At 38.5% G+C, this 11539-nt stretch overlaps 1 protein-coding gene and 1 long non-coding RNA gene across 2 annotated transcripts; one reads left to right on the top strand and one right to left on the bottom strand.

Moving 5' to 3' along the window:
* Nucleotides 1–1302: 1302 nt before the first annotated feature.
* LOC106936160 (uncharacterized) lies at nucleotides 1303–3233 on the top strand. Its single transcript, XR_001422068.1, has 2 exons — nucleotides 1303–2088; nucleotides 2718–3233. It is a non-coding gene; the product is annotated as an uncharacterized LOC106936160 (long non-coding RNA).
* A 725-nt stretch (nucleotides 3234–3958) lies between these two features.
* grxcr1a (glutaredoxin and cysteine rich domain containing 1 a) lies at nucleotides 3959–10007 on the bottom strand. Its single transcript, XM_015016986.1, has 4 exons — nucleotides 9472–10007; nucleotides 6039–6278; nucleotides 5894–5959; nucleotides 3959–4299 (listed from the first exon to the last, which is right to left on the bottom strand). The coding sequence occupies exons 1-4, from the start codon at nucleotides 9868–9870 to the stop codon at nucleotides 4123–4125; spliced, it is 882 nt and encodes a 293-aa protein (XP_014872472.1). The 5' UTR covers nucleotides 9871–10007; the 3' UTR covers nucleotides 3959–4122.
* Nucleotides 10008–11539: the final 1532 nt, after the last annotated feature.

Consider the following 11539-nt stretch of genomic DNA (forward strand, 5'->3'; position numbering starts at 1 on the left):
TTTTTAGAGAGGTGGCCACAAAGTGATGCACACGCTGCAGAAAAACAAAATCTGACCCAAGTATTTTGGTCTAGTTTCTAGTGCAAATATCTTAGTCAGTGATTCTTGAGAATAGGGACAAAATGGGTTTTAATTTTCCCATATATTTTTTTTTATTATTTCTCAACCTTATGTATGCAAATATGACAAATAATGTTTAGGAAATGTAAAGATGCTAAGGTGCAGGCTCCCAGTTACAACATTTAAAAAAAAAAAATTTAATCCACCTGATCCAGAACTTTGTCATCACCATCTGACAAAAATAAATATAAAATAATTTTCAAAATACCCTATTAGTTATATTTTTACTCATTTTACAGACAAATGCTTGTCAAGAAACAGATGAAATATTATTTAAAACAAAAAACAAAAAGTCCATCAGACGGAGTTGACACAGAACTGAAGGTGGCGACAAACTAGTGAGTAAAATGAAAAATTTGATACATGTGAAGTAATGCAATTTATGTAAAATACATTAAAATGAATTAATTGCACATTTAAGTGAGATTTGATAACAATTTCACTGAAAGAGTCACAAAAACTCTGATGGAGTTGACATCTGACGGAGTTCACAAAATGCCAAACTACCTCAATTTATATGATGTTATTCTGAAGGAGGCCATATTGTAGCTCATCAGGTCCATGAAATCTTCACAGTAAACCAAAATTAAGCTTTTATTTCACAAAATTTCATCAAAGTTTTGAAAATTGTCAGTTATGGAGTTGACACATCATGTTTGTGACAAGCAACTTAGGAATAAAACAGAAGAAAAAACTAAAGAATAACAAGTTAACCAGAGCTAACTAGCCCACTTAGCAAAGAAAGAGAAAAGACGACGTCATGGGGTCCTAAGAAGTTCTGGTGTCCCCCAATAATGCCTGATTTTTTTACATTCTTCTCATGCCTGACGGTGTTGCCAAAACTAGGGACAAATTTCAACGGAGTTGGAAAATATCTAAAAATTATTTTTAATTCTAGTTATTGATACTTTTATAATTATTTATATGACTACTTATACTTAATTGTCATAATATATAATTGTAGTATTTCTGTAATTGTTTTAAACTATTATAATGTATTGAGTTCTGCTCCTGGACAAGGGAATTTACAGGCATCATCCACCGACTATGTTAAAAAAAATATTCAGCAAACACAAGAAAAATATACATTGTTGTGCTCACATGACCCAGGTTACTTTAGTCAGATATTTGAAAAAATATATTTTGTGTATATTTTATTCAAATTTGGTGCTTTATCCATAGGACGTGTTTTGTCCCTATTCTCAAGAATCACTGAAATATTAAATGTTGGGTTTAAGCTGTTTAAGCCCAACTTTAATGTGTTTGAGACCCCCATGATGACTTTTCTCATGCTCCATGCTGGGTTCACAGCGTGTTTTCTGTAAGGGTGACAATCCTCTTCACTAAATTCAACCCATATCGGCAACACAAACACAAACCGTAACATCTTTTTAGCCAAGTAAGTTGACACTCAGCTTAGAGCTTAGGCTTTTTTTATTTTATTTTATTTTATTTTTTTTAATCACTCAGCTTTTACCAACATGGGTTGTATTTATAGGTCCCTTTCAAGAAGTCCAGGGTTATTTTGCGCCTAAAGTGAGAAAAATCAATATTGTACTGTCGAACTCATGTTAAATCTGCACCTGCAGACTATCAGTAATATCTTTGGTTGTTTGTGTGACATTGTGCTCTGCAGATGTTTACATCTTGGGCCCCCTTAAGTCAAATTTCAAGCCTCTCTTTTAGCAGATCGGGGGCCTGCTTCCTGTTTGAACCCCAGATGGTTGACTGGAATGTAAAGTCATTAGATGGTGCAGTTGTGGGGATGAGAGAGGGGGGCACTAGCCTGTACGCTGACGTCAATAAAAACAGTCATTTCCAACCAGTCTGCGCATTGACCGACCATTCAAAAACATTACGCACAGCACCGCGGCCGGACTACGCTCGATTACTCGACTGAAATAACCTTTTTTTCCCCCCGCAGATCCTTGGAGAGCGGACGCAGTGCGGACGATCCCACCATTGCAGGTTTTTAACCACTGAATGTTGTCTGAACATTTCTGGGTGTTGCGCGCATCATCAGTGTCATGTCTCGTCTTCCCATTCCTAGGTCAGCTCCGCCACTGCCCATCTCGTTTCCGATCATATCGCCCCATCTTCACACAATACATGCTCATTGAGAGAAAAAAAGAAAAAAAAAATAGCAACCGGATCACCAGGTTCATCATAGCTTAGACGAGCGTCGAGACCGTGTCTGCTGATCGCCTCATGCATCATCCCATCTCCGGCAACTGAGCGCTAACAATGACGCTTTTATTATCCCTTTATAAATTTTATTTTAGGCTTTTATAAATGTGATTGAGTAGGGGGTGGGGAAAAAAATCTTCGATGCATCTTCCATTTGTGTTTCAACCCCCTCTCTCCTGTCTTTTCATCTCAATCACCCCACAGATGGGGGCGCACTGAACCTTCACAGTTGGAACCTCAGATTTTCTCCATCACGTCCAGCCTGTGATCACAAAGCCCAGAATCTCATAACACCTGACAAAACTAAAGCTGCGAGCTTTTTGTCATCATCTTTTATTGTCAATGAAGAGACCCAGCCTTCAGTAATTAAACTGTTCTAATAACGGTCGCTTATCTGGCTTGAATCGCAGGGGGAAGAGGAGCATCTTGAAGGAGAATCATTTTGCTGATCACCATCACCCTGCTCTACGCTTTTAGCCTCTTTACGGTGCTGCCTTGTCTAATAATGTTCAAGCAGCATTGTACAGGGCTATGACAGCGTAGAGAGCTGCGCTGCGCTTCCTCAATGGACCCCACATTTGCTGCCAACCAGAGCCGGCCAGGAGCAGAAGCGAAATCAGCCGCTGCTGCGCCTAAAACCGCTTTACTTCTAGTATAGATGAAAAGAATAAAAAAAAAAAGTGCGTCTGCTTGAAACTCAGACGATAGTTGTCCCTTTGTAAAAGTATCTTATAGTTAATGTCTGTAAACCTTTGATGACCTAAACTGTATTTTTTTTTCCTGCATTCTTCACAAAGTCCGCAGTGTGAAAATGTAGACTTTGTGTTTCCCTTATTTTGGGACAGATGGTCTTTAATGCATGATATGTTCAGCAAGAAATATAAAACAGTTAATAAAATTAAACATAATGTATTTAAATTTTCTTATATTTTTTGCTCTCATTCTTCCCGCATCTTCAAATAATACCTGGATCAAGAATTCAGGTCAAGAGAGTAGAGCTACAGTCATTCACAAGAACACAAGATCTTGCAAGGCCTGAAAAAACAAGTTAGAGAAAATATATATATTTTTAAAAGTATTCTTATTTTTGGCATTTAAACACACAAACATGGAGCCTAAACATTATTAGAATGATTTTAGTCTAAATTAAGTTTGTTTGTTTTTTGTTTGTGTTAAATCAAGACTAAATTCATACAAGGATTTGTGTGAAACATGAGCTTCACATTTTAATTGAATTGCCCAAGTGTGCCCAGGCACAACTTGGGCAATGATGAGATTGTATCAACAAAATCTAGGGTTTAAATGTTGTTTTTGGTGGTTAAGCATTGCATCGACAAGGAGCTTTTTGAAGGGTTTTTAATGTTACTGTTTGAATTCATTTCTGTGCTTCCCTGTGAGCAAAGTTCCAGTTTGCTGCCTTCGACTGTCTGAAAATTGAGCCCTTGACTTTCACTGTTTGTCCCGAGTGTCTGTTATCCAACCGTGTCTGATATAGGATTAGTGACGAGAGATTTGTTAATTACGACGCCTCCTGACTAACAAGCTTATGTTTCCCAGAGGGCAAGCTGGTTCACAACCCTTCAGTGGATGTTTTTTTTTTTTTACAAATCAAATATGTTTCAAGGAAATCCAACTGACACGGAGACAATCAGAAAGTTTGCAGATTTTATTAGAAATTCCAGTTTTCACAATAATAATGGCCATGGAGAAAGGATCCTGCTGTGTCGTGTTTCACTGGCCGTGCTGCTGTCCATTTCAGGTTCCTGTTTTTGGTCCTGAAGTGGGATGTTTGGTTTAGGCATCACACCGTCCTCACTAGCTGCAGCTAGCACAGGGCTGCAGGCCGTTCTCGTTGCAGGAAGTGCACTTTAGGGCTTTGAAGGAGTCCGTAAAGCAGTTGCGGAACACGGACATCTTGCTGCCATGGCACATTGAGCACGGGATGAAGGCGAAGCCTCCGCAGGTCTGGCACGTCTGGGGATGCTGAACCCTCTGAGAGACGGAGAAAATTTAGTTTTAGTTTCTGGATAAAGGCTTCAAATGCCAACAGTGCAGATAAAGTCCAGGTTTAAAAGAAAGAATGGAAAAACTTTTTAACAAGATGTAATCAAATCTGTGAAAAGCAATCTTTAAAATTATGGTGTTGCTTTTTCTAAGGCAGACTTTACATCTCTTTTTGCTGGCCATACAGTGATTTCTTTCAATGCTCATTGTTTTTAAATTCAGGCAGATTTTGCAAACTGGACTATCAAATTATTTGGTTTTCATTTTTAGTTGTTCAAACGTATTCACACTCTGTACATTTTTTCACATTTTGTTACATTACATACTCTAACTTCAAAGAGTACTTTATTGGGATTTCATTTGATAGAACAACACAAAGGTTGAAGGGAAGCGGTAGGGCACGTTCTCATTGCCCGTTTGTAATTTGTTTTTCATTTGAATTGAACAAATAGGTTTTTGTTTTAACAGAGGTGTGTCTAGTTTTCTATCCACTCAGTGTGGACACAAAGCTAGCACTTTGCATTGCTTTGAACATACTGTCCCCACTGTAAATAAAGGTAGTGGCAGTATCATCCTGTGGGGAATGATTTTCTTTAACAGGCACAGATATTCAAAATACAGACTCAGAAGATGGAATACAAAATTCCACATTCTTGGAAGTATTTTATTTTTTAATTTAAAACAAAGTATCCCTTTCCTCCATTTCACAATTATGAACTATTTAAGTTTATCAAACAGGTAAATGTGACAAAATTAGAAAAGTTGGAAGGGGTTTATTATTTTCAAGGCCCTCGAAGTAATTTTTCCCCCCTCTCTCCTTAGTTTAACATTTAAAAGACAGAGTACACTGTGATCCTCTTCTCATCCACTACACAGAAAATGAGTGCATTTCCCGAAATGCCAGTCTCCTGTTGTTTCGCAAAATTAACATTCAAAATAGTTTGGTGTTCATGCTTGTAAACACACAATCACCAATGTTTTTGGACAGTTTCAGGCTAATTTTTGCATGCATGACCTTTCAGGGCGGCACCCTTCTAATTACCCTCGGGGGCTAAAAACAAAAAACAACAACTATGACTTAAATGTCATTGTAGTTTTGGATCTAGATTTAGTTTCTTTTTGGAGGGAATCTGAATTCAAAATTAAAGCAAAGGATGTGAAAGGCCTACCACAGCTGAGGGGGAAGCTGAAATATTTATTTTTAGGGATTGTAGTTCACACTATGGAGCCAATTGCATTGTGTAAAATCAATAAATAACGGCCCCTCCATTACAGATGTCTGGATATTGATGTGCATGAAATTTTTAGTTCCTTTCCACATACTTTATTGATGACACAGTGAGTGAGAGGAGCTGATTGTTCCTGTTTGCACTCAATTCAATTGTTTGCTTTGGGACATGGACATTTTGCTGGTATAATGATTATGCCAATAAATCTCAAAGCAAACAAATGAATTATTTATTGTTTGTCTGCATCAAACTGAAACTGGAGGGGAAAACACACTTCTGGCTAGTTCATCTACTTGCCCACAATCTATAACTAATAATATAATTTTCAAATCTGGCTGCAGGGGAAACCTAACCTCGATTTTTGTCAGTAGATCTTGCAGCTCTCCTGATTCGTTCATGCCAAGTATTTTCTCAGCACCCTGCAAAACAAGTTGCAAACCATCAGACGCGCATGAGACCGATGCCTGGAGCTGCTACAAAGCAGTACGCGGGACTGACCCCAAAGTAGTGTCCGTCAATGAACACGACTGGCAGCGAGGGGGCTTCGCCGACACGTCTGCACCGCTCCTCCAGCTCCTTCCCGTACTCGCTGTCCAGAGCGATGTTCTTCTCCACAAACTTCACCCTGTGGTTTTGGAAGATCTTCCTGACCAGCTCACAGCGCTCAAAAGTGGTCCTCACCACACGGAAACTCGTGGTGTAGATCACTATGCGTCCAAACTCGAGAGGTAAATGCACCTGAGGAAAGTCGAAAATGAAACGTGAGAATGTTGCATCATGAGTAAAGTTGAAACTTTGCTCCTTGGCTGTACTGCACTATGGATTGTGTTACTGTTGTCCCCCCCCCAGCTAATTAAAATACAAGTAAACATGTTTGTTTGTTTTTTCGCCTTTAGCACTGAGTTCATTCATCGAGAGTTGTTTTAGATATTGAGACATTTTTTAAAGAGGGAACCAAATTATGCGTTTAATATCTGGAGAATTCAATATCACATCAAAAACTAACTGAGAAACTTGAACCCATAAAAGGCAGGCTTTTATAACCCAGAGAAACGATCAAAATTAAAGAATTGTAAACAGTGTGTGTTTATCTGAACATTAAACACCCTTCAGAAATAAAATGCTTCCTTTGCTGTCCTGAATCTAGTCATGATTGCTGCTTTAGGTTATTTAGGACTGATGAAATTATTTTTGATTGACCTGAAGAGTGAAATAAAAGCTTTTTTTGGAGAATTGTTTTTAACCTTATTAAAAACTCAGAACTCCATAGCTGTGTCTCAAATACATGCATAAGTTGTGAATCAACCAGTCAGAGGCTTATAAAGCTGTAACATCATCGTCTGGCTTTATCTATTTGTTAAAAGGTATATAATAAGCTTCATATCAGTAAGTTTTTGAATTAAAAATAAGTAAATAAAAATGCTCTAAACAAATCTCCTACTCATTATATCACAGTATAAATGCACCTCATTCCAACACAGCAGCATGTCAAATCCGTACACTCTTCACCTCCACTGTCACCTTCATTAAATCCTGGTCCTGCAGCAGAAGGAAGTCCAGGTTTGCCTAATTTACATAGAAAAACTCCCTCAACTTCTGTCAAAGATCTTTAGAGTTCATCTCCTTTTCTCCTTGTCAGCAGATGGGGTAAATAACTTCTAACTGGATCTCAAGCAGCTTGTGTTCTGTTACTTTGTGATCTTGATTTCCAAAATGAAATACAATATTTAATTTCATCCCCAAAGAAAACTTGAGCAAATGTGTAGTTCTTTCCCTCCTTAGCACAGTAAAACACTTATGACATTGGGTTTGGTTAAAACTGCAGTATATAACTTATTTTTTTTAAATATATGTTTTTGACATATTTGTTATAATTATCATTATGTGGTAATAAGACATATAATCTGTGGGGGGAAAATGAGCTCCTCTGGTGATCACCAATACTAACTCCAGAAATAGGCCACTTAATTAAAATCAACCAATCAGACTCAGGAGGAGGGTCTTACCACTATCAATCATACTAGTGTATGCGCCCATTGCATCCTGCCCCGTGTTCTCTGCAACGCTGCAGCTGGTTCATCAAAACACAGGCTGCCATTTCTGCTTAGCCTAGTTAGCATAGCCACTGATGTGGAGGATAAATGGTTTTCCTGGAGCAGCAAGTTGTTTCTCTGCCGTTAGCACATTTAGCCATGTGTACACGAGGATGATTGACAGACCTTCCTTCTGGCTCTGATTGGTTGTTTTTGACCGGGAGCTGTGTATTTCATCAGACATCTTCACAACATGGTGACAGTTTTTAAAAAATGTTTAAAAATCAGCAGCTTTAACTCAAAAAATGTAGTGGTTTTAGCCCTTGGGATGGCTTTAATTCAATGTCATCTCAAAATTGTTACATAAGAATGCATGGACACAACTCGCAGCTTCTTTAACAACATGGTTTACCTTCCTTGTGCAGGAAGTGAAGGACTTTCAGCTTGCCAGCTGTACTTTCAACAGACTTTGACAGATGACAGATGTGTAGACTGTAAAAAGAGCTTCTTTATGCAGATTAGTTTATTTGTGTAATGAAATGTTTCATACTTATGAAAAATGTAATTATTGGAATTTAATAGTTGTTTAAATCTGACCCTGTTTGTGCCCTTAAAAACATTTACAAGTTAGTTAGTTTAACAAAATTAATTGAATGCCATTATCCTTGTTTGGAAGTCCTTGGCTATGATTTGACCCAAATGAACTGATTTTCTAAAAGGATTATGATAATTACATATCTACCATCTTTTTAAAATGGGGTTTTCCCCATTTTTTGTAAATATATGTTTGAAATAAATAATTTGCATTGGGCGCTTCAGACATTCACATGACATCATTCAGTTAGTGAGCACACAGGCTCATTGTTGCCTTGGAGTGACATGCAGCAGACGGTGCTGTGATACTAGAAAGCAGTGCTGAATTCATTAACCTGATTAGTTTCTCCTGAAACACTTGATGAAATGGATCATTAATCTTTAATTGTTGTGTGAGCTTGGGAGCGTTTGTTCTGGTTCCGCTCCAAAAGCGTTTTTTAAAAGTACTTATACAGCTACAACTTCAAATTTGTCACTTTAAAACCACAAACGTCAGTATATTTGTTGGAATTTTTTTGTGACAGATAAACAGTGCTACCTGCAACAAAATTTAACTATTAATTGTATTAAACACAACTAAGTCAAATATTTTTGTAAAACTACCCTCAGTTGCTGAGGGTAGTTTTAGTAGGATATGAATCTACTAGTCTCGCTAATATAGACTAAAATTTATGCCCACTCTTTATTGTAACAAAGCTCAAACTCAGAGAGACGTCATAAAGACCATCTGTTTACAACACTTTTAGGTTTAACAAGAGATTCTAAATCAGATTTGACTAGGCCACTCTAAGATATTATTATTTTTTTATTTCATTACCCTGTCCAAACATAAACCTCCACCTGGATCTTAAACAATTTTTCAGCCACTACTACAATTTCTTCCAAGATTGAAAATCCTCCCCACAGCAACATGGTGCCCCCACTTTGTTTCACCATGGGGATAGTGATGCCCTGTGCCAGTCTTCCAATACACATAGAATTTCTCCTGCAGAAGGATTCAAAGGTCAATCTTTCTCTCACCTGATCAGCACTTTTATTTAGGAGCGTCAGAGTAACAGAGGTCGAATACACTGTTTTCTAAAAAAAGGCACTAAAAGTCAGTAAACCTCAACTGTGCATTACTTTCTGTTACTACTACTGTTAGTCCATTATAAAAATAAATGAAATATCATGAATTTTTGAGGTTGTAATTTAGCAACATTTGAATGTTTTTTTCAGAGGCACTGGAGCTTCTATATGCAGCTCAGAAAGAAAGTCTTAAGACCACTAAGGCAATAATGTGATTATGGCCAACCGGTACTTACACCGTCAGGAAGGTTCTCAAAGAGCGCCTGACCTGCGCTGACTTTGTGTTTGACCCCTCGAACCGTCCCGTTCTTGCTGAGAATGTTGACCCTCTTGGTGGTGAACGTCCAGTCCTTGGTGGCCCCGGCGTACATGAGCAGCTCATCAGGCTCACTCTCGCTGTCGTCCAGCTCCGAGCCCAGGAATCCGCATAGGTTTCCCTGGACGTCTCCAGATGTAGAAGGGGTGCTGGCCCGCTCGGCATCCGAGCTGCTGGTGCAATCTGAATCCAGGGAGTCTGAGGGCCCCTCATCTTTGAACATCTCCTTCAGGACCCGGCCACTGTTCCCTGAAGCCACCCGGAACCTCACCCGCCTCTGTGGCTTCTCCGGTCCTGCGGTCACTACTGTCTCCTCCATCGCGACCTCTCTGCCACGTTACATGGTCCAGCAGCACACTGCAGTTCAGCTCCTTCCCTCTCATTCGGAGGTGAACATTCAGCTCAGACACGGTATTTTGTTTGCCATGGATTAATACCACGTTTAATCCTCGCTGTGTGAAGGGATCTAAAAACGACTGGGAGCCAGTAAGCTGCCTTGCAGTCACATTGACTCAGCCAGTAAATAATGTATGCGTTCCTACCATGGTAACCCAGCAGGTTTATCTCAAGTAAAGTGATAGTGTTCATTGAATTATTTATCACAGTTCACGGAGTTTTCACTGAAGCTTTGACAGAAACTTTACATCCTTAAATTAATAGAGCAAATAATTAGCTGTCTTGAAAGAAGATTATAAAACGATCTCAGGTAATTTTGTGGTGTGAATGCAGCAGTTTTAAATCTTTTACCAATATGAAGCCAACTTCTATTTCCTGCTGCATGACAGACACCTTTAATTTGTCATTGCAATAAAATTGAGGTATTTATCTTACTTTATTTCAAATATTTACTCGTTGAATTTGAGCGCAGTTTTGTTGCAAATTGGTTACCATAGAACATTTTTAAACTGAAAGTTTATTAGAATTCGTCCACCCATTGTCTATACCCTCTTATGCATGCAGGGTCGTGGGGGTGCTGGTGTTTGTCTCCAAAGGTCATCGGGTGAGAGGCTCGACCCTGGACAGGTCGCCACAAGACAACCATGCACAAACACACTGGTGGTTTAGATCACTGTATGTAAGGTAAGGTTGGAAGGTTACATCATCAGTATAGTTAAAACTTTGCTTACTGGCTGCATTAAATTACGGATTGTGCCACAGAGAATATGCCATCACCATGGTGATGGCATATTCTCCATGCCAAGGCAGCAATAGGGATTAGAACCCAGGACCTTCTTGTTGCAAGGCAGCGGCTCTATCAACCTTTCCTATCTAAATTCAGTGAAGTACTAGTTCACAAAGAATCTGATCTTAAGTCACTTTACAAAAATAACAGATTCAGTTTATTTTCAATTATTTATTGAAGACATTTAAAATCAAATACATTGAACTGATTTAATTAATATATATCTTGATGATCCCCAAAACTTTTACAAAATGTTTCTGCCCCATCACATCTGGTGTAAAACTAACAATATTTTAGAAAAATAACATGGTGCTAACAGTCAAACATGGCAGTGGTAGTGTGATGGTGTGGGCTTGTTTGAGTGTTCAAGAAATGGAACCAATGATGTAATGTTCCTTTTTTCTGTCTGTAATTAACAATAGCTGTTTGTAACTGTAACAGTTTTTCAAAAGCAATTATATTTGATTTACTGATGAGGTATAGCTCATTATCTTTTGCTAAATATATATATATATTTAATTTATTTATTTATTTTTTACATTTAAAGTAAGAAGTTTTCATGCGAAAACTAAAGTGAAGGAAGCTGCTCCTTGTATCTGAACTTATAACTCACAGTAAGGTGATATTCTTCAATAGTATACAACTGAAGGGAGAGTGCAGCTGTTCTCTGAGGTTACTGGGGGAGAGCAAACAGGACCGAGGCATATAAAGTGTCACACAAGCACAATACAGGACAGCATCTGCATGAGAGCCCACGCTCTGCTCAACAGGTGATGAAGCGAGTCCCTGGAGATGTGACATGTCA

This window comes from Poecilia latipinna, unplaced genomic scaffold, assembly GCF_001443285.1.
Source record: "Poecilia latipinna isolate Pla-1442-1.1 unplaced genomic scaffold, P_latipinna-1.0 Scaffold2089, whole genome shotgun sequence".
NCBI lineage: Eukaryota > Metazoa > Chordata > Actinopteri > Cyprinodontiformes > Poeciliidae > Poecilia > Poecilia latipinna.